This window comes from Ceratotherium simum, chromosome 4 (genome assembly GCF_057802395.1).
Source record: "Ceratotherium simum simum isolate JZ-2026a chromosome 4, ASM5780239v1, whole genome shotgun sequence".
NCBI lineage: Eukaryota > Metazoa > Chordata > Mammalia > Perissodactyla > Rhinocerotidae > Ceratotherium > Ceratotherium simum.
Window position 1 is genome coordinate 26330320 of NC_141903.1, and position 20944 is coordinate 26351263.

Consider the following 20944-nt stretch of genomic DNA (forward strand, 5'->3'; position numbering starts at 1 on the left):
CCCCATTCACACACACTGCACGCACCCTGGGAAGCTGGTCTGCATGGGGTTGACTCTCTTTGTTCCTTCTCTGCTTATCTCCTGCTAACCCCAGTCTCTCCCCACAGCTGCTCGAAGTGAACAAGCAGTGGGACCAGCATTTCCGCTCCATGAAGCAGCAGTACGAGCAGAAGGTAACGTAGGGGTTGTGGGAGCGCAAGGCTGAACCCTGGTTCTTGTCTCTGCTCTCAGGATATCCCCAGTCTCCTGCTGGCGGCTTCCTTCCCAGCAGCTCTGCACCGTGGACATTCACCCCTGCCCTCACGCACTCTCTCTCTCTGCCTCTGAACCCAGATCACCGAGCTGCGCCAGAAGCTGGCGGACCTGCAGAAGCAGGTGACTGACCTGGAGGCTGAGCGTGAGCAGAAGCAGCGCGACTTTGACCGCAAGCTCCTCCTGGCCAAGTCCAAGATTGAAATGGAGGAGGCAAGTGTGGCTGCTGGTCCCTGCAGGTTCAGCTTGGGAGGCCTGCTCTCCCCTCCTCGTTAGGCGGGAGCTCAGTGGAGTAAATAAACCACTGGCGTGCGGGCGGGAGTCGGGAGCCCTGGGGCTTCCAGCTCTGGCTCTCATGCTAAAGGGCCGTGTGGCTGTAGGGAAAAGCACTTTCCTTCCCTGTGTCTGTTTCCCATCTGAAAATTGAGGAGACTGGATTAGCTATTGCTTTTCATTTTTTCTTGTTTTCATACAGAAGAGCTTTTTGTTCAATTAAAATCTTATTAGACTAGGGAACTGTACAGAGAAGCACAGAATATAAAAGAGATACGGGCAGGCCTGCTCGTTTACCCTTGATGGGGGGGGTGCTGCTGAATGTTTACAGTAGTGATGGCTGTTTGTGCGGGAGGGGCTCACAGATTAGACAGAGCTTCCTTTATTCGTTCTTTAGTCATCGTTCAGCAGATCATGTACTTGCCACCATGCTGGGCAGAGACTCAGCGGTGAACAGTCCGGTCCCACCCGTGAGGGAGAAGAGACACCAAACAACTAACTACAGAAGCAAATAAGCAGAAGTGTGTGTAGAGGTGCTACACAGAAGGTGACAGGGATCAAGGAGAGGGCATAAAGGGGGACCCACTTCAGCCTGGGGGATCCAGGAACAGATCCCCTGGAGAGTAGCATCTGATCTGTCATGTGTGTGACTGATTCCAGCCGAGGCTGGTGGCCTGTTGCAGCTTAAAGAGGAAAGGCCATTTGACGCCCAGACTCTCGGGACGTTTTATTTATGTCGCAATATCTTCCCCTTAATGGGAACTGGATATGGGCTACTTTTGCCGAACTTAAAAATGGACATTTTCAACACAGGTTGCATTTCAGAGTTCCCTCCCGTCAGCATGTGACACCCAGGGGCCTTATCTGAGTGGTCAGCCTGTCTCGGTGGCTGCCCCTTACCTTGAAGTGTTAGGAAGGACACCGCCGGTCTTTTCTCTTGAGTGCAGTCACACCTGTGACTCGCAGCCAGCCCGCTGGCTCTTTGGTCCCTTCCCCTGGCTCACATCAGTAGGTGAGACAAGTCCCTGGAATCCAGCAGCTCCTCCCTATCAGCTGGGGCAGAGGCGGGACATTTCGAGACAAAGGGTGGCCCTGCAGATGAAGATACGTGGCGACAGAGGCCATCATGGAGCCTCTTAAGTGGGGAGTCCAGAACAAGTCCTGAGCAAGGCTACCCTTGGCAATCTGGCTGCCCTCCCCTATTTTAAACACTTCCTTTGACCTGCAAGAGGAGAGAGAGCACCAGAATTAGGAGACCTGGGTTCTAGCCCCAGCTCACTGTGTGGCCTTGGGGAAGTCACCTCCCCTCTCTGGATATTCCCTTCCTGTCGTATAAAGGGGCTAGGACTTGATGGAGGAGCTGGTGTCAGAACCCAGGGACTTTCACTCAACTGGACCACCTTCCAGGAGGACAGGACGGTATGGGCGTTAGTGCTCTCAGCCCAGGTGCCCTGCACGGTGCCTTGCGTGTGAGCATTGTAGGGCCTGCTGAGTGACAGTGAGAGGAGGCATGGCTGAGTGAGGGGGGCAGGCAGTGCAGGGAGTCTGAGCCTCCTGGAGGGGCTCCCTGCTCACCAACCCTGTGTTCCCTGCAGGCCGACAAGGAGCAGCTGACAGCAGAGGCCAAAGAGCTGCGCCAGAAGGTCAAGTTCCTGCAGGATCAGCTGAGCCCGCTCACCCGGCAGCGGGAGTATCAGGAAAAGGAGATCCAGCGGCTCAACAAGGTGGGTGCCTGGGGCCGGCCCGGTGGTGTAGTGGTTAAGTTAGCATGCTCCACGGTTCTCCGGTTGGGATGCTGGCACAGACCTTCGCACTGCTCATCAAGCCATGCTGAGGTGGCAACCCACATAGAGTAACTAAAAGGATATACAACTATGATGTACAATTATCTGCTGGGGCTTTGGAGAGGAAAAGAAAAAGGAAAAAAGGAGGAAGATTGGCAACAGATGTTAGCTCAGGGCCAGTCTTCCTCAAAAAAAAAAGGTGGGCACCTTGGCCCTGGTCCATGGGGCAGGCAGGGCTTCCCTGAGCCCAGCTGCAATGCCCACCCCATCGTCGGTGCCCCCCACCCTCAGCTCAGGATGGGGACTCCTGGATCAAGCCGCTGGCTCTGAGGGCCTCACTGCAGCCTCGTGGTTCCCGCCTCCTCTGCCTTTTCCTCCCCGCGTGGTGAGCGGCCAGGCCTGAGAGGAGCCCTTGCTCAGCCCTTGGACGTGCTGTTTCCTCTCACTATTGAGGTTTAGCTTCAACATCACTTTCCCAGCGAGGCCTTCCCTGAGTCTCCTTCAGGTCACCCTTTTCTATGCGTCCAAAGCACCAGCAACTTCTTTTATACCCTTCCCGCATTTTCTTGTGATGACTTATTGAACGATCTGTCTTCCCCTCCAGTGGGGGGAGGTGTGCATCTTCACCAGGGCATATACCCCCAGTGCCTGGCAAGTGCTATACCCCCAGTGCCTGGCAAGTGCCTGGCACCAAGCACGTGTTCAGGAAATACTCGCTGAAGGGAGTAAGCACAGGCCCAAGGGCTCCCGCCCTTGAGAAGTGGGGTCCAGGGAGACGGGGTGCCTGGGGTGGAGGCTGGCTGGAGCAGAAACCCTCTGCAGTGGGCCAGGGCGGGGCTGGGGGCTGGTTCTCATCCCTGCTTAGCTGCTGTAACCTCTCTGGGCCTCAGTTTTGCTGTCTGAACCCTGACTGGAATCAGTCTAGCCCTGCCTGCCTTCCAGGGCGGGGTTTAAAGGAGCGAGCTGACACGAGGGAGCTTTGAAATGAAGCGTTTCCCGGAGGCCTGGAGGAGCTGAGGAGTCTGTGACTCAGCCTTTCCTCCATCCTGTCTGTCTGTCTTCCCTTCTGTGCCCTCACTCTGCTCCTGTTTCTGTATTCACTGGCCCAGTGTTTGGTTTTGGTGTTGGATAAGCATTGATCATGCCAAGGCTGGGGCCCTTGGGACCTATTCTCAGAGAAAAGAATGACGGTCCCAAGCTGGGGGGTTGAAGGGTGTAAATCCAGGCAGAATATTGTACATGGTACTGGTCGTAGAGATGACCAGGCAGGATCACTGCCCTCCAGGTTTCCGTGGCATAGCCGGGGACAGAGACACTGGTGTGGATGACTGATGCAAGGCTCTCGCTGTTCCTGGACCTCAGTCTTCTCACCTAAAAAAATGGGGCGGATGGAGTAGGAGGATGAAGTGGAGTCATAACCTCCCCTTGCAGCAACCTGAATTTACTCTTGGCTTAGTGGTGTCCTCATGTTTCTGGGGGAGACGAGGAGACCAAGCGGAGGCCCAGGGACCAAGTTGAGAAAGGTCTCCTTTATCTCCCCATGGTCCGGGGAGGCCCTGTGGGCAGCGCTGACGCATGGGAGCAGAGGCCCTGCTGTCCAGGGGGCTGAAGTCCAGGCGGTGATGCAGGGTGGCCAGTCTTGAGAGTGTTCCAAACGTCTCAAGTAACATGTTAACAGGGTGGAAGGAGAAAACCAGTTAATGGAAACCTTTTAGGAAGATGTGAGCACACTGTTTACACAAAGGCAAGTATTTTGTGAGCATGGTAGAATGGTAGGGTGTTTTTGTTTTCTTTTCCAAATGTTATTTGGTGATGTTTCAGCCCATTTTCAGGGAAATTCAAGTCCAGTTTGATCTAACTACGGAAGAGCTGAGGATGGAAGGATTGGCTTGGTGGGAATGGGTTGCTAAAACTGAAGAATCCAACAGAAGCTGTAGAATCTCTGGGCAGGGCAGTTGTCGAGGAGACTGAAGCTTACTCCAAAGGACTTAATATTCTTTCTGGGTCTGGGTGCTAAGAATTGAGCCACACCTGCTCAGGAAAGGGGAGATTCTCCCTTCTACATGAGGACCCCAGTTTAGGCTACTGGTTAAGAATGCATGCTAGGTTTGAGTCCCTGGTTTGCCACTTACTAGCTTTGTGACTTGGGACAAATCACTTGAGGTCTCTAAACCTCAGTTTTCACATCTGTAAAATGGGGGTGATGATCATAGTCTTTTCTTCATAGGACTATAAAGAAGTTTCGGTGAAATGATGTGTATTGAGTGTTAATAAATAGGGTAGCATTTATTAAACAGTACTCGGTGGTGGTTATTATTATCATTATTATCAGGAAGGGGGTCACTGAGGATGACCCCTTCAATGGGGCCTGACTTCCAGGGGCTTCTGCTGACAGGCCTGCCTCCTCTCTTCCTATTCCCAGGCCCTGGAGGAAGCGCTGAGCATCCAGGCCTCCCCTTCATCTCCATCAGCTGCATTTGGGAGCCCAGAAGGAGCTGGGGGCCTCCTAAGGAAACAGGAGCTGGTCACGCAGAACGAATTGCTGAAACAGCAGGTGAGGCTGGGGCGGGAGGCCAGGTCGGAGGTGCTCAGTGGGAGCTGTAATTAGTGGTCCACTTTCTGGCCATTGGCCAGGACCCCTGTCTGGTTATAGGTTTATCCTTTCCAACAGTGTATCCCTAACTAGGTCATTCCTCTGCCACCTTTATGATTTAGCCATCTCTATGCCCCAGCTGGGCTATCAGTGCCCAGTATTTTAAAAATAAATTTTAAATAAATTAATTTCAGTAAATGTATTTAAAAGGAAACTTTGAATAACTGCTAATGGAAAAACATGTTTATTATTTGCCATAAAGAGAAAGCAATAAATACAGTATAAAAAAAAACAAAAAAACCCCCCAAAAAACCCAATGTTACTAAACTGTAGCCAGATACTCTTGCCTGATGAAAACTCTGAACTTGAGTTCCCTTTCCCCTCATTTAAGGGAAATTAACAAGTACTAGAAAGGTGTTAAAGACATACTAGCATAAAACAGATTTTTTTGTTTTTGCCTTGAGAGACACAGAAGGAGTGAAAGGGAATTTGGCTCTCCCATGTGTTTCTCTTTGATGCCATGCTTTTCATCCTCCTAAATCATCTCAAACCAGGACAGTGTCTCACTGATCTGCAGTCGGGATGTGAAACAGCAGGCACAGAGGCAGGGCCAGCCCCTTCCCTGCCAGGGCACCCCGAAGCCTTGGGAGAGTTTTGTGGGTCCTCTGTTGTGGAGCCGGGAGACCTGAACTCCAGTCTCCACCCCCCCCTGGGCCTGTGGCCTCTGCCTCTCTGTGGGCCTTAGCAGAATGAAAGGATTGGACTGGCTGGTGGCTTTTGACCTTTTTTCCCCCACAGATCCTTTGTTCAAATAGGAATGTTGAAGCCCAGAATGTAAGATAGATGGACCCAGAACTCCTCTGTTTGAAGCTGGGGGTAGGGAGCTGAGGTGCACCATTCCCCTCCCCACGGTGACTATCCAGACGGGGCGAAACCAGCTCTGACGTCTGTGACTCCCGGCGGCAGGCCCGGGGTTCCAAGCCTCCGCTCAGAACCGCCCCTCCTCCCTCACCCGCCCCTCCCGTCCAGGTGAAGATCTTTGAGGAGGACTTCCAGAGGGAGCGCAGCGATCGAGAGCGTATGAATGAGGAGAAGGAAGAGTTGAAGAAGAAGGTGGAGAAACTGCAGGCGCAGGTCACCCTGTCAAACGCGCAGGTGAGGTCAACCGGGCCAGTGAGGAGGCAGTTGGCCTGTCCGCATGGTGGGGGTGGCGTGGGTTGGAGGGTCCCTGGTAAGACTGCATGTCAGGACACTCACTGGTTCTGCCAGCTCTGCTACCAAATTTCTTGGTACCTTAGCAAATCCCTTCCCCTCTCTGACCTCTAGCTCTGATTTCCCACAATTAGTTTTGATGCCTTAAAAGAGCAAATTAGGAATTGGTCCTGAGCCACCCACTGTCTCACAGAATGGAACCAAAAGATGGTAATATGGAAGCACAGAAGCAGTGAGGCTCACGGGAACCGTCCTGACCTGTGTTCAGACCTCCCACAATGAGCAGGCCTTACCTGCAGCCCCCAGCCTGCCCCACAGGGCCCTTCCCTGGGGCTGGGCCGGGCAGGACAGCCCAGACTGGTAGCCGTGTGCATCAGCCAGTCAACCCTCGGGACTGGTTATGCCCTGGGTTTAGGCCTGGCCAGGAAGCACTTGAGCCAACAGCCGTCTCTCCCTCCCTCCTTCTCTCAGCTAAAAGCATTCAGAGATGAAGAAAAAGCGAAAGAAGCCCTCAAACAGCAGAAGAGGAAAGCCAAGGTGAGGAGGTTTGGGAGAAGCAGCAGGACTTACCCTGTCTTGCCTTCTTCAGGGAGCTGCAGTCTGATGGGAGAGGCAGTGTTTGCTCAGGGGGCCATCTCACAAATGAGGTGATGCAGGTAGGGCGCTTAGAACGGCACTTGGTACAGAGTAAGTGCTCAGGGCACATTAGCTGTCATCACTGTTGATATTCTGTCCCTACATGCCTACCTCCTGTGCCCCTGTACCAGCCTTCAGAGAACTAAGATTCTAAATAGAGAATGGGAGATGAGATGGGTGTCACTGGGGATAGCCGGTGCAGCCTGTCACAGGCCAGAGCCAGACCAGCCTTTCTTGCAGGCCTCGGCAGAACGCTACCACGTGGAGCCCCACCCGGAGCACCTCTGCGGGGCCTACCCCTACGCCTACCCGCCCATACCAGCCAGGATGCCACACCACGGCTTTGAGGACTGGTCCCAGATCCGCTACCCGCCACCCCCCATGGCCATGGAGCACCCGCCCCCACTCCCCAACTCACGCCTCTTCCATCTGGTGAGTCTGTGCTCATCCTTCACTCCAGGACACTCACAGAGGCCACCCCGGACACTTTCCAGAGGGCAGGGTCAAGTGAGGGGGCAGAAACTACATCCTCGGCTCCTTCCTGAACAGCATCGCAGTGTGCGGCGGACTTCCAGCCCAGCCCTGCTATCCCAGGGGCAGGACTCTGCAGCCCAAAGCTGCTGAGGGTCACCAGTGTAGACAGAAAGGCTGAGGAAGAGAGCAGGGCAGGAAGGGCTCCCTCCAACCAGCTAGGCCGGGGGGTCAGAGTTTGGGTTTGACTTTTTCTTATAGCCCCACTATGACCAGGTACCAGGTCCTCGCCATGCATTCTCTCCCCTCCTTCTTCCTTCTCTTTTCCCATTTCAGTTTCCTTTCCTTTTCCTTTCTCTTCTCTTTTTTTGCTTTCTTTCCTTTTCCTTGCTTATCACTCTTTCTGCAAAGAGCTGCTGTTGCCTGTCTATCCTCTCCAGTCCCTCTGCCACAGTCCTCCTCAGACACCCCGCTCTCACCTGGACCATGACAGCAGCTCTTGTGGGCCTCTCTTCCAGCCTCTCCCCCTATGACCATTCCTTGCACACATCTTCTTTAAACACTGGAGTATAGTGTGGGGCTTAAGAGGTTGGCTCTGGGATTATGGAGACCTGGACTCAAATCGAAGCTTGGCCACTTTCCTAGCTGAATGGCCTTCAACAAGTTACTTACCCCCTCTGAGCCTCAGTTTCCTTACCTGTAAAATGGGGATGGCAATCTGGGTTGTTGGGGAGAGGATTCAGTTACACTTGATTAGTATGTATTTAGCACTCTTCTGGCACAGTGGCTGCTATTGTCATTTTCAAATGTGGTTATTGATTACTAAGCCCAGTTTTGTTGCAGCCAGAATACACCTGGCGGCCGCCCTGTGGAGGGATACACAATCAGAGCTCCCAAGTGATGGACTCGCCCACAGCCAGGCCTGCGGAACCAGGTGAGTGGGACCCCTAGGATTGGCTCTTATCTTCTCCTGGGGGAGATAACTTCTTATCTGCCAAGATGGCCCTGGTTTGGGGATGATGTTGCTGCCTTCTGATCTTGGTGGAGGAGAGGCCCAGCTTCCGAAAGAGTGTTGAGAGGAAAAGGATGGTGACTCCAGGGTGAGGAGATTGAAACCATTCATTCGTTCATTATAACTTAGGGTCTGCATGTCAGGCGCTGGGCTGGTGCTGGGGAAGCCGAGAGAGAGCAGGAGCAGGTGTGACGGTCCCCGTCCTCATGCAGCTTCCTGTCCGCTGAGGGAGGCGGAAATGAATGAAAAGAAATCCCACAAACAGGCATATGATTGCACTCCAGTGCCTTGAAGGAAGAAGAGCAGGTTTCTATGAGAGCAGATAACCAAGGAACCTGACCTAGATGGAGGGCGATGACATTTGAGTCGAGACCCTCAGAATGAGTGGCATTCACTAGGTGAAGAGGTAGGAGTAGAGGATGTTCTTGCAAAGAAATGACAAATACAAAGGCCATGGTGGGAGGAAGGGAAGAATTGTGGCTGACTTGAGGATCTAGAGAAGGCCAGTGTGGCTGGAGCCGAGAACAAGGTGGGGAAGGAGAGACAGGCAAGGCAAGGTCAGGAGGTGGGCGGTTCCTGGGCAGGTAGGGCCTTGCAGACCATGGCAGGGTACTTCAGGATGACGTCCAGTCCTTGGACATTTTTAAAGACATTTTAAAGAGTGGCATGACAGATTAGCTTTACGTTTTGAAAAGCTCCCTCTGGCCATGGTGTCCACCATAAGCAGGGACCCCTGTTGAAGGGACTGGGGCTGTTCACTGGTTACGAGAAGACTCTGGCCCTTAGTGACTACCTTTGCTTTCTGCAAGGCTCTCATGGGGCAGAAGGCACTGCCTTGCCTGTGGGCTTCTGGGGCCAGAAACGCAGCTAGTGGGTAAGAGCGATGGGGAGGCTGAGCCCATCTCAGCATGAGGGTAGAGTGCCCCTTCCAGAATGTGTGCGAGCAGAGGCCCCAGGGCGACTTGGGGGAGTGTGGTTTGGAGGATTTAGTGGTTGGGAGGAAGGATTGGGCTGCTCAGTCATTTCCTAATGGTTCCCTGCAGAGCCCTAGAGGTTCTGTGGAGCCCGTCACAGGCTTCTTTGATGAGGGGCAGAGGGTGGCCAAGTGGCCAGGGCTGTCCCCTCCCCCAGAACTGCACCACTTCTGGGATCTGGAGCCAGACTGACTAGGCTCCAAGACTTCCAGGATCTGGGACTTTGGGCCAGATTTTTAAAACCTCTCTGTGCCCCAGCTCACTCCTCCACAGAGGGATAACAGTCTGCCTGCTTCATAGGGCTGGGCAAGAATTGGATGACAAATGTACCTGAGGCACTTAGCCCAGGGCCTGGGACTCACTAACACTCAGTAACTCCAGCTCTTATTTTCACTCTTACTGTATTGGTTTCCATAGGACTTTGAAACCTACCATACCACATCATCTTTAAGCCCTCAAAATTTTTGTTTATTTAGAGTCCACAAAAAATGACCGCGAGAGGCCTCAGTGAGACCAGATTACATCACTTGGCTCCATCTTCGTCTTGCAGAGCCAGCTGATCTCAGATTACCGAAAAACTAGAGGCTACGTGCTCTGTGTGGCCAGAGCTGCAGCCAGACGGGAGGCTGAGATGGACGGCCAGCCTGTGCCCCGGCTCTGACCTGAACTGTTTACAGACTGGGGAGGCTCCACCCGGAAGGCTTCCATTTGGGCCCCTCCTTTGGAGTGCCTGGGGAAAAGCTCACTACCCAGCCACCACCACCGAGTGGAGAGAGACCTCATGCCGCTTTGATCTGCCATCCTTTGTGGAAGCCGCCGGGGGACGTCAGTCTCAAGAGTGGGGTGCAGCCGAGACCCCTTCCTTTCAAAACTTCCCCAGAAGTGGTTCCAGCGCCTCTGAGGACCACGTCCATTTCGTGTGTGTGTGTTATAATTTTTGCTTTAAGCTCTGTAGTAGCAGGACCTGCCCCACACCTATCCCTTCCCCTCTGAATTGCTGCGGGAAGAGCGGGTTTGCCACCGGGAGCAGAAGAGAACGATGGACATTCTGCTGCAGAGCCCACCACCTCCGCCCACGACAGCCTTGCCAGCGCCATTGCAGCCTGGGATGAATGCCATACGAGCCACAACCGCTGAAGGGCCCAGCCTGAAGCTGCCAGGCCCTCAGCCCCACAGTTGGAGGGTTGTGGCGCCAGAGGCCCAGACTGGGGTGGCTGTCTGTCCTTGGGCAGCTGTTTGCACGAATCTTGGACATAAATCCAAGTTGAAGATCAACATTCTGTGACTAGTGTTCTTTTACGCCCTGGCTAATGTTCCCCTCCTGGTCACTCAGAGGGCTGCTTTCCCAGTCCGCTTCCTCTGTGCCCCATTCCCCCCGGCCCCCCAGAGTTTCCCATTACTCTTGACAGATGGCCCCTAGGGCCCTGCTCAGAGCCTCCCTGAGGCTGGGGCATTGGAAGGAGCCTGGGCTGAGAGTCAGGCGACCTGAGTTTAAATTCCAGTCCTGCCCCAACTCGTCAGGAGATACTGTGCAAGGCCTGGCCCTGCTGTGGGTCTCAGTTTCCTCACCTGTCAAATGGAACACCCCATCTCGGCCCCAGCTGCCTTAGAGAATTGTGGGAGGGAATGAGAGTAGATGTGAACTGGTTTTATAAAGTCTAAATGCTGAGTTAGAGAAGCAGAGTGGGCCGGGATAGAAACCAAAGAGCAAGGGCCCGAGGCACTAGTTCATTTCCTATCTTTTCCTACGACCTCCCTCCCTCCCCCCAGCTAGGGCAGCCCCGTTGAGGAAGCACCACAGTAGACTTTGCTGCTGCAGAAAGGCCTTTACTGGGCAGACAGGGGTGAGTCTAATGGCAGTGGGCCAGAGTGAGGGGAGAGGGCACATCCTCCAAAGGAGTGGGGGTGGCATCCCTGCCCAGGGGCTTCAGCCTGAATGCACTAAGGGCTGGCCCTCTGGACAGGCTCTGGGGAGGTCCGCCCACAGGGCTTCGGGCCCCTCCTTCATGGAGATGCCACCCCTGCGATGGGGAATGTGGCCCTTGCTCTCACGTCCGCCTTGGCTGCTCTCAGGGAGCACTTTGGGGTGGGGTAGGAGGCTTGGGAGGGCCCTTCAGGAAGGAGAGAGGCTGTACGATGGAGAGGAGGGAGGTTGGGCAGTATGGTAGACCCAGAAACTTCTGGGCACTTCAGTGGTGGTATTTAGAGGCAGTGGGAGATGTCCCAAGGTTGAGGTCCAGTTTAGAGTAGAACAATGAATCTAGAGCTGGTTTTTCCTTTGGGCTTGGCTGAAAGTGAATTGTTATCATTGGAACAGAGAACTGGAGAGAAAGGGGTGTTGTTCTCTAGCACTCTCCACAGCACACAGCTGTGGGCACACATACGGTACACATTCCCAGGTATTCACACAGGTGGACATGTGGCTGTACATTCACGTGCACACACATACCTGTAGGCATGCGTGCAAACACCCACATGTACCATAGTACAGATACAATTGTATGCACACGTTTGTGTCAGGCTGGGGCCTTGGGTAATAGTAAGGGGTTTGTGGTGGGAGTGTGGTGTGGGTGGAGAAATGGATTCCTTCCTGAAAGAGTCCCTCCCCAGCCCCTGCATGGTAGACATGAGGTGGGTGGGCCTCAGTTACTTCCCCATGGCCCTCAGGGCTGCCTGCCGCCTCATGTAGGCCAGGATGTCCATCTTGACAGTGTTGACTGTGGTCCGGTGGTACCAGCGCATGATGGGTTTACCGTCTGGCCCCACCAGGAACTTCTCAAAGTTCCAGCGGATGTCATGGATCTTCATGGGTTCCCAGAAGAGGCGGCCAGGTGAGCCCAGGAGCTCCGAGGTGGGAGGACAGGAGTTCTGGAGCGGGGATGAGAGTAGCGTCAACCCTGCTTAGAGCCCCTCCTGCCCTTCCCCTCCCACTCTCGTCCTCCCCAGGCCTTCCTGGGGGTAGAACAGCCTGGCCCTGAGAAAAGAGCACCAGTTGGAGTTAGCAAACTGAGTCCCAGAACCGGCTTTGGCTCTAGCACACTGTGAGACCCTTGGCTTGTTCCTTCTGGGGCCCTGCCTGGGCCTCATCTATAAAATGGGATGATGAGTTCCTAAGGGTCTGCAAAGCCCTCTAGTTGGAACAATAGTCAGATATCAAGAAATTCCCCAAGGGCCCAGGAACAGGGGAGGGCGGCATGGGCCTTGTCTCTGCGTGGGCTGGAGCCGGGAGTGGCTGCAGCCCTGTCCAGAGCCAGTGTCACTGGGCAGAGAGGCTCCTACAGAGGTGGCTGTGCACTTACCTTCAGGAATGTGTAGAACTTCTGCTCTTTCTCCCCATTCACATCGCCTTTCTCAAAGAGTTGGAAATTGGGGACGAAGCCCCTACCTGGTCGGACATACCTACGAGGAATGTTCTTATGTGGGTCCCAAAGAGAGGGGCACAGGGCTCAGAAATGAGAGGAAGGGACAGAACAGGGAGGGGGTGTTGGGAATCTGGATTTTATTCCATAGTGGCCAGTGGGAGCCAATGAATACGGAATAGGCATAGGCGTAATGCGGGTCTGCAGTCATCTTTTTCAGTTTGGTGTCTTCTCGGTCACCCCTGCCCCCCACCTGCACTCCCCCTGACTCCATCATGCACTCACAACCAGCCATCCCTGTCCCTCTCCCTCTCCTGTCCCCTCTTCCACTCATTCCACAAATGGGGGTCCTGGAAGAGGAGAGTCGTTCTTGGTGGCTGATGAATGCCCATCATAAGTAGGGGCCAATGCAGGAGAAGCCTGCAGCTTGGGCTGGGGCACAGGGTGGCTGTGCCAGAGGAGCTTTCTCAGGACGCTGAGCGAGCACTCACTTGAGGGTGAGTGGGATCTCCGAGTTGTCTCCTGGTTCCTGTTTTCCGAATTGGTTGCTGGGGAAGCCCAGAATGACCAGACCAAATGGTGCAAGCTCTTCCTGTAGTGCATTCAGTTCTGCGCCAGGGAGAGAGCAGGGACAGGGGTAGCCTGGTGAGGAGCCCTGTCTCAGCCGTACCACTCCACCTGCTCACCTGTCGTACAGCTGAAGTCACTGAGGCCTGGCAGGGAAAGGGCGTTGCCCAAGATCACCCAGTGAATGTGGCAACGTGGTGGGGTGGGGCCCTCACAACCCTCCTGTACTCTAGTTCAGGAATCCAAGGGAGGCCCTGGCCCAGCTCCCCAATTCCCTCAGTGCCTCCTGGCCTCTTGTCCAGTGCCAGCACCCAGCCCATCTCCCACAAATGCACTCTGCTCTATCCCAAAGGCTAGACAGAGCACTCCCTGCCCACGGAGCCATCCAGCCCACTGTCATTCCACTTCCAGGAATTTGCCTGCAGTTGCCAGGCAGAACATTCAGGGTCAGATTGCCATTGCCTCCCTGCAGCCCCCACCAGAGGACTGTGCTCAGTCCCAAAGCATTTTCCTGGAGGTGCTGTCAGATGCCTTTGACCTGCTTGTTCCCTCAGGCTCTTTACTCTGCCCAGCTAAGGAGAAAGGAGTGAGGATACTAGGGATCAAGAAACCTGGGTGAAACGCTCGGTTCTGCCACTAGCACACACACTCTGTGGCCTCAGGGCAACTGCCTGCTTTCCAGATGGGAGCCAGGAGAAGCACTAAGGCAGATGGGGCTGAGGGCAGATGAGAAATTCTCAGCAAGCCAAAGCTACCATTTCTTACTCCAGTGAGAGGACAGGACACTCCAGGCACAAACCCAATCTCCTCCATCTTTCTGCTGTTAGGGCAATTGAGGTGCCCAGGGATGAAGAAGGGTAACTGGGAATCTTCTAGAACATGTTCAAAGGCGATCAGACCTCAGGCTTATATAATCATCTTCATAAAACCATGGAACACAGTAGAATTGGGAGACAGGGTTTGGAATCTCATGATCTCTGTCATCATTTCCCCCTTGTACGCGAAAAAGCTCCTGTGATTGAAATGTGCTCAACTGGCAGAAACAACCCCAAATAAAGCAGGGGAGGCGGGGTGGGCTCTTACCAACGTACTGGCCTGTCAAGCCTCAGTAGCTGGCCACGTTGACGAAGAGGATGTATTTGCCAGCATACTGCTTAAAGGGGATGTACTCTTGCCCATCGATGGTGAGGGCTCCATAATCATAGATGGTGCCACTCACCCCAGGATGGCAGTCCGTCTGGAACAGAAGAAGACCAGCGCCAGGGAGCCATTAGAACTGGAAGGAAACTTGGACATCGCCATTTTCAAGATAATGACGGATCCCAACAGGGAGAGGTGGAACTGACTTACCTAAGTGGTCTTGTCTTGCTCAAGATCACTCTAAGAATTGGAACTGGACTGGAACTGAGGGCTCCTAATTCCTTGTACAAGATAATGATTATGAAAGCACTTAATAAGCTGGTGAGTGCTATGGAAATCTGGAGCATTGCTTACTGTGATCATTACTTCTGCATTACTCTGTCCTGATGCTGGTGGCTGCATTATTGCATGGGCTTGTAGAGACTGGTTGGGCGGCTGTTGGAATAATGCGGGCAAGTGATGATGAGGGCCTGGACTAGACCATTGTGAAAGAAGACCTGAACAGAGAGGAGGAAGCAGCAGGATGGAGAGTGGTGATTCAGAAGTTCCCAATCTGGAGGACTGGAAGCTGAGGCTGTCATTATAAAACAGGGAAGTAGGACAGGAGCCAGGGCTGCGGAAAGGCCTGCCTCGAGGACTGGATGTGATGGGAAGAGTAATGCAACAGCACCTAGCATATATTAGATGTTCCCTGTGAGTGGGCAGCGGTGACGATGACTATTATGCCTTCCTTTTTGCCCAACTGCTGCTCTAGTCAACCTCCAGAACAAGTAGGAACAGCGTACAATGGACTGCAAGTTGGGGGACCTGGATTCCATGTCCAGCTCTGCCACCAACTCCCTGTGTGGTCTTGGACTAGCCCTTTCTCTTCTCTGAGCCTCAGTCTCTTCATTTGTAAAATGAGAACCTTGAACTGGATCAGCCATTCTGAACCATGCTGGCTTGACAGCATCACTCTCAATGGGAGAGGAGGGATTGGGGTTACTGCTAGCAAGCAGGATACTGCATTTGTCCACACTCTACCCTTATTGTTACAATTTTTGGCACAGACTACAAAAATCTGGAAAGGGTGCCTTTGTATCAACAACACAATCAGCAGGCGGACCAGTTGTGATGGGAAAGGAAAAAGCTTGCAACCATGGTATCAGGTGATCTCTGAGGTCCTTTCTGGCCTTGACATCCTACTAGAGGTGGAAAGACAATCAACAAATCAAGTGCAAACTAGCATTATAGACCCGGAGAGACAGAGACAGGTGGTTAGGGTTAGAGAAGCAAATTCACACCCTCACTTCCCATCAATCATGGAAGACTTGCTGTTGAGGTAAGGCAGCTGGGCCCAACTGGGTGAAGGGAGCCATCTGGGCTGGCAGGAAGTGACTCCAGGAGGGTGTAGGAAAGCCGCCTCTGTCTTGAAGATGCCAACGCAGGCCTGCCGAGCCAGGTGAAGCGGGGCTCCCTCCACCAAGCCATTCCCTGACAGCTGCAAGCACTCTTCTTGGCTTTGGGGCAAATTCCCTGCTTTACATGAGTCTAATATTCCATGCCTTGTGACTTTTGGTGGGTGCTGGAAGCAGGCCTAAGACCTAAGATCAACATTCCTCCAGCCCCTGGGCCTCCTTGGCGCCAGCTGGGGTCAGTTCCACCTCAAAATACCAACAACTAGGGAACAACAAACACACCCCAGCTGGCCACAGAGGTCTAGCTGTCCGCCTCCCCACCTCCTCCACCCCGGCCCGAACCAAAAAGGAACTCTGGGAAATGGAGAGGAAAAAAGCCAGGAGGTTGTCCATGTAATGGAAGCTTGTAAACAACAGGAAGATCAGCTTCTGGGCACAGTTTCAGGGCCCGGGTGGGGCAAGAGGAATTTCCTCTCGTTGAGTTTTAGTTTTTGCTGGCTGTGTGACCCTGGGCAAGTCACTTTCACTCTCTGAGCCTCTGTGTGCTGATAGGCAAGGATAACACCACTTGCCTCCCAAATGGCTGTGAGAATCTATTGGCAGTTCAAATAGTCTCAAAAGCCCCTTGGAAAGAAATTTCCACATCAAGGGATGGTGATTATTCTGCCTGTGTCTAGGGAAAAGGGCCCTGATGTTCCCCAGCCACTATGAAGAAGATGATGCACTGGGCAGGGTCTCTCCACAAGGATGGAAAAGTGACAAAGCCTCCACACTTTCTACTGGGGCCAGTGAGGCCAGTGCTGTGGGTTCAGATTGATGGGGGTCAGAGGGTGGCCCATGGTGGGGGAAGCCATGGCCTGCACTCACCACTGAGCACTGCAGCCCAGTCCTTAATGTGAGCTGCCTTCCATTTTCTGGGCCCATGGAATCCCAGAGCCCTGCCCCTTAAACAGGGAGGCCAGAGGAGATGGTGAGGAGAGGCAGTGAGGGTGTCTCAGTCTTCCCACAGCTGGACAAGACAGGAGAGTTCTGACGGATTGAGAATTAGAGAGGGGACTCAGCCAGGCCCCTGGCTGGCTTGGGCTCCTGGTCTTGTGTCTTTCTTCTCTCCCATCTCACCACTCCCTTCAACGTGAAGGTGCAAAAGGAGAACTGGACTGGGGGCAGGAGACCTGAGTTCTGGGCCTGGCCATGCCTCTGACTGTGTGACCACTCCTTTCCCTTCTCTGGGGCTCCAGCTTCTCGACTGTGAGATGGAGTCGGATTCAGTGCTGTCTTAATGACCCTTCAGCTCTGCCTGTCAGCCTGTGGTTCCATGATTCTCTCTGCCTGGTTTAGTCACCTAGAAACCAGTGGTTACTAGGATCCCATGCATGTCAGCAATTGTTCCTCTCTCCAGCTTCTGCAGGCCTTTTATAGAACAAGGACAGGGGCCTCAGCAGCTGTAAGCTGGACTGGAGAGGGGACACACCCAGGGAAGGATTCCCTTTGTCCCCCAGCCCCTCCTTTGAATTGGAAGGAGGCAACATCTCTCTGGTGCTGTCACCTTTTGTCCATCCCATTCTCCACATGCCCCCCAACCCCATCCCTTGACCCTGGGCTATGACATCTCAACTCTCTCAGGACCTGGGAGGAGAGATAGGCAAGCCCAGACTGTCATTAGCCAGCAAGTCCTAGCTGGTTGCATCTGATATAATCGCACCTCACCCTAAGAGTTTTCTAGACCATACCCATTGTGTTCTCTCTGAATCCATCTATTCCTCCCAAGCCCTACAGAGAACATATGGCTATGATGAGCTGTTCATGGGGTCCAAGTTCTTACCTCCAGCCTTCTTGAGGCAGTGCCTAATCTTCCTTTCTCTGACTCTCCCCAAACTGAGGGTATAGGACTGACTCCATGGTACTGGCCTGCCCATGGTCTACCCCTACCTCTACCCCACACCCCAATCTTGAAACTCAGCCCCATCCCTACACTAGAAAATGCCTTCTGAGTTGGGGATTATGAACAAAGCTGAATACAAAGGAGGAGACTTGGAGGAAGTGGCCTCATAGTCATCCAGTCTCTGGGCTGACTCCAAGGAGGGGCAGACTGAATGAGATTTACGCTGAGGACAGGATGGGGGATAGAAACAGACAGAAGGGACCCTGCACTTGGAGTGGGTTTCCTGAGCAGTAGATAGGATTTTGGAAACAGAATTGTAGAGTTAAAAGATCTTAGAATAAAGACCCAGAAGATTTTAGAAACACAAAAGCTCAAAGCTTCTTCTTGAGCTTACACAAGCGTAGTGTGTGTGTGTGTGTGTGTGTGTGTGTGTGTGTAATGTGTGTTGGGATGTTGGAGACAGAAATCTCTCTATACCTATGCCTGGCTTCTACCTCCCTACTCTGGGGAAGAGAAGTCTACAGTGCCCAACTTGGCATATACGGTCCAGAGAGTTAAGCATGCTGGGTGACCCCTGCTCCTGGCCTCAGCATCCCCTCTCCAGCTAAGGGTCACACACTCCGCTGGGGATAGACAGGCTCAGGGGAATTCTGCCTCTCTTTCTGAGCTGGCAGTCCCCAGCTTTCTCCAACTACCAGGTTTGCTCAGGCCAATATGGGCAGTGGGTAATGGGTAGTGAGGCTGCTCCAGAACAGAAAACCCTTCAGAGAACAGCGTGTAGATTTGGCACCTTCTCCAAGCATGCCCTCTGAAATCATCAGCTTCATTATGCCCTTGGCCCCACTCCCCACCACCTGCACATGGAGAAACGGAGGCCCAGAAAGGATTAGAGATCTAGTCAGGGTCCTGGGTGTTCTGTACTGCCAGTGCAAAGCTCTTTCTGTCACAGATCTTTGCCTCTTCTACCAATGACTTAGAATCACAGGGAGCATTTCTACCTGCGTTTATTCTTGGGCTAGAAGAGCCCCCTGTGGCAATTCTTCAAGCCCAGGACACTCCGCTGCATTCTCCTTCCCTTTCTCCTTGTCTGTGAGTCTCCCTGGGAACCTCCGCAGCCAACCAGGCGCCAAATCTCTAGGCCTTTTTCTGCGCTCCCACCCCCTTCAGGCCCCACTGGAGGGGAGTAGCTCAGGGACAGCTGTGGCATGGATGTAGCAAGGCTACCCTGAGGTAACCGTGGGCGGCCGGCGAAAAGTCTGAACTCCGGCAGAGGGACCTTCCTCCCCTATTCATTCTTCCCACCCAGGGCAGCCAGGTCTCCAACAGGTGAACTGCGAAGAGACCGACAGTCCAGGGGCGGGGGTCCCGGCGACGGAGTGGGAGGCAACCCGAGTTACGGGCGTCCCTCGCACCTAGGTGTGGCCCTTCTGGAGGGGAGCCCGGGGAGAGGGGTGCCTCGCCCCCGAGAGACGGACACTTGGGGGCTATGTTCGTTCCCCCGGCCCCCACCCCGGAGGCTCACTCACCTTCGACTTCTCCTGTCCCCGGCTCGGCGGGACGAAGCCGGCCAGGAGCAGGGAGAGAAGGCAGGATGCCCGGAACAGCCGGGCCATGGTGGGCTGGCGGCGCGTCTCGGGCTCCCCTGAAACGCCGTCCGATCCCGGGCCACCGTCCGTCTGAGGTGTCCGACGCTCCCAGCCACCTTTCAAGCCCTCAGCGATGACCAATCAGCGGCCCGGAGGGTGTCCTTGTAGCCAATCGCGGGGCGGCTGGGATTTCAGGGGCGGGCACGATTTACCCTCCGCTTCTCCCCCTCCTCAGGCTCCGGGCCACAGTGACATAAGCAAGTCTCTGGGCAGAGAGATGGGAGCCAGGTCCTTGCTAATCCGCAAAGCAGCCCCCTCTTCTTTGAGCTCTAAAGTGCAGGAGGAGGCAGGCGCAATATCCTCCAGCACAGCCAGGGAAAGGGCGCTAAACAGCACCGAAGATCTGATGGAAGGCTCAATCCTGGGAAGCATTTCCTACTGCTAGGCTTGCTTGCTTTATTTATTTTTATGATTACGTCTATATACTTTATTTATTTATTATTAAGGTATAGTTGACATACAATATCATATTAGTTTCAGATGTACATCATAGTGATTCAATAGTTATATACATTATGAAATGATCACCAGGATAAGTCTAGTTACCAACTGTCACCATGCAAAGATATTACAATATTATTGACTATATTCCATATGCTGTACATTACATCCCCATAACTTATTTAGTTTATAACTAGAAGTTTGTACTTCTTAATCTCCTTTACCTATTTCACCCACCCTCCAACCGCTCTCCCCTCTGGCGACCCCGAGTTTGTTTTTTGTATTTATAAGCCTGTTTCTGTTTTGTTTTATTTATTTGTTTGTTTTGTTTTTTACATTCCTCATATAAATGAAGTCATACAGTAATTGTCTTCCTCTGTCTGGCTTATTTTACTTAGCATAATACCCTCTAGGTCCATCCATGTTGTTGCAAATGGCAAGATTTTGTTCTTTTTTATAGCTGAATAATATTCCATTGTATGAATATATATATCACATCTTCTTTATCCATGCATCTATCAATGGATACTTAGGTTTTTTCCATATCTTTGCTGTTGTAAGTAATGTGGCAATGAATATAGGGATGCATATTTCTTTTTGAATTAGTGTTTTTGTCTCCTTTGGATAAATACACAAAAGTGGAATAGCTGGATCATATGGTAGTTCTATTTTTAATTTTTTAAGGAACCTCCACACTGTTTTCCATAGTGGCTGCACCAATTTATATTCCCCGTGGCTTTCCTTCTTCCCTCCTGCCTCCATTCCAGTTGAAGGGATGTTGAAGATTTAAAACGTCAGCAAGATCTGAAGTTAGACTTTCACGAACATTTACTCAATGTAGGTTTAGTGCTTAAGAAGCAAAGAGTGAGTGTCCTTGGCTTTTGAATGCAGCCCCCTCCTGGGAAGAATATTGGGATACCTCAGCTGGTTCGGGAGCAGAAAATGCATTTGCTCCCTGTGTAGTCTTGAACATGTTGCTTTCTCTCTCTGGGCCTCAGTTTCCCCAACTGCGTAATGATGGGATTGGTTGATGATCTCTAAGGTACTTCTGGCTCTGGCTAGATGACTTGCTTCCAAAATACGTGACAGACTAGACCAGGAGTCCCTTGAGAATAGGGACCATAATCATCACCTGGCACAGGGCCTAGAACACAACAGGTGCTTAATATTTGCTGCATTAATCAATCAATAAATTCATTTCTCTGCTTGGAGATACTTACGATCAGGTCAGGCAGCTCTAGGTCTGGGCTGTCTAGGCACGATCCTGTCCACAGATGGGGGAATGCGTTGGGATCAGTGTCTGAT

The 20944-nt window shown here is 52.9% G+C and overlaps 2 protein-coding genes across 6 annotated transcripts in view; one reads left to right on the plus strand and one right to left on the minus strand.

The window, feature by feature from the left end:
• The window catches only part of TNIP1 (TNFAIP3 interacting protein 1), a 44684-nt gene extending 34202 nt beyond the window's left edge, over nt 1-10482 (plus strand). For 2 of the 5 annotated variants that reach the window (XM_014786165.2, XM_014786162.2), the window contains 9 exons: nt 108-173; nt 334-465; nt 2121-2249; nt 4732-4863; nt 5932-6057; nt 6586-6651; nt 6991-7182; nt 8065-8155; nt 9684-10482. In XM_014786165.2, the coding sequence (XP_014641651.2) occupies nt 108-173; nt 334-465; nt 2121-2249; nt 4732-4863; nt 5932-6057; nt 6586-6651; nt 6991-7182; nt 8065-8155; nt 9684-9718 (969 nt within the window). In that variant the 3' untranslated portion in view covers nt 9719-10482. The remainder of the gene's footprint in view (nt 1-107; nt 174-333; nt 466-2120; nt 2250-4731; nt 4864-5931; nt 6058-6585; nt 6652-6990; nt 7183-8064; nt 8156-9683) is intronic. The other 3 variants (XM_087429535.1, XM_087429537.1, XM_014786164.2) reach the window with 3 other exon arrangements.
• Nucleotides 10483-10995: 513 nt separating this feature from the next.
• GPX3 (glutathione peroxidase 3) lies at nt 10996-19229 on the minus strand. Its single transcript, XM_004428636.3, has 5 exons — nt 19079-19229; nt 14217-14370; nt 13058-13175; nt 12507-12606; nt 10996-12075 (listed from the first exon to the last, which is right to left on the minus strand). Exons 1-5 carry the CDS (start codon nt 19163-19165, stop codon nt 11854-11856), a joined length of 681 nt encoding a protein of 226 aa, XP_004428693.2. The 5' UTR covers nt 19166-19229; the 3' UTR covers nt 10996-11853.
• Between the last annotated feature and the right edge of the window lie 1715 nt (nt 19230-20944).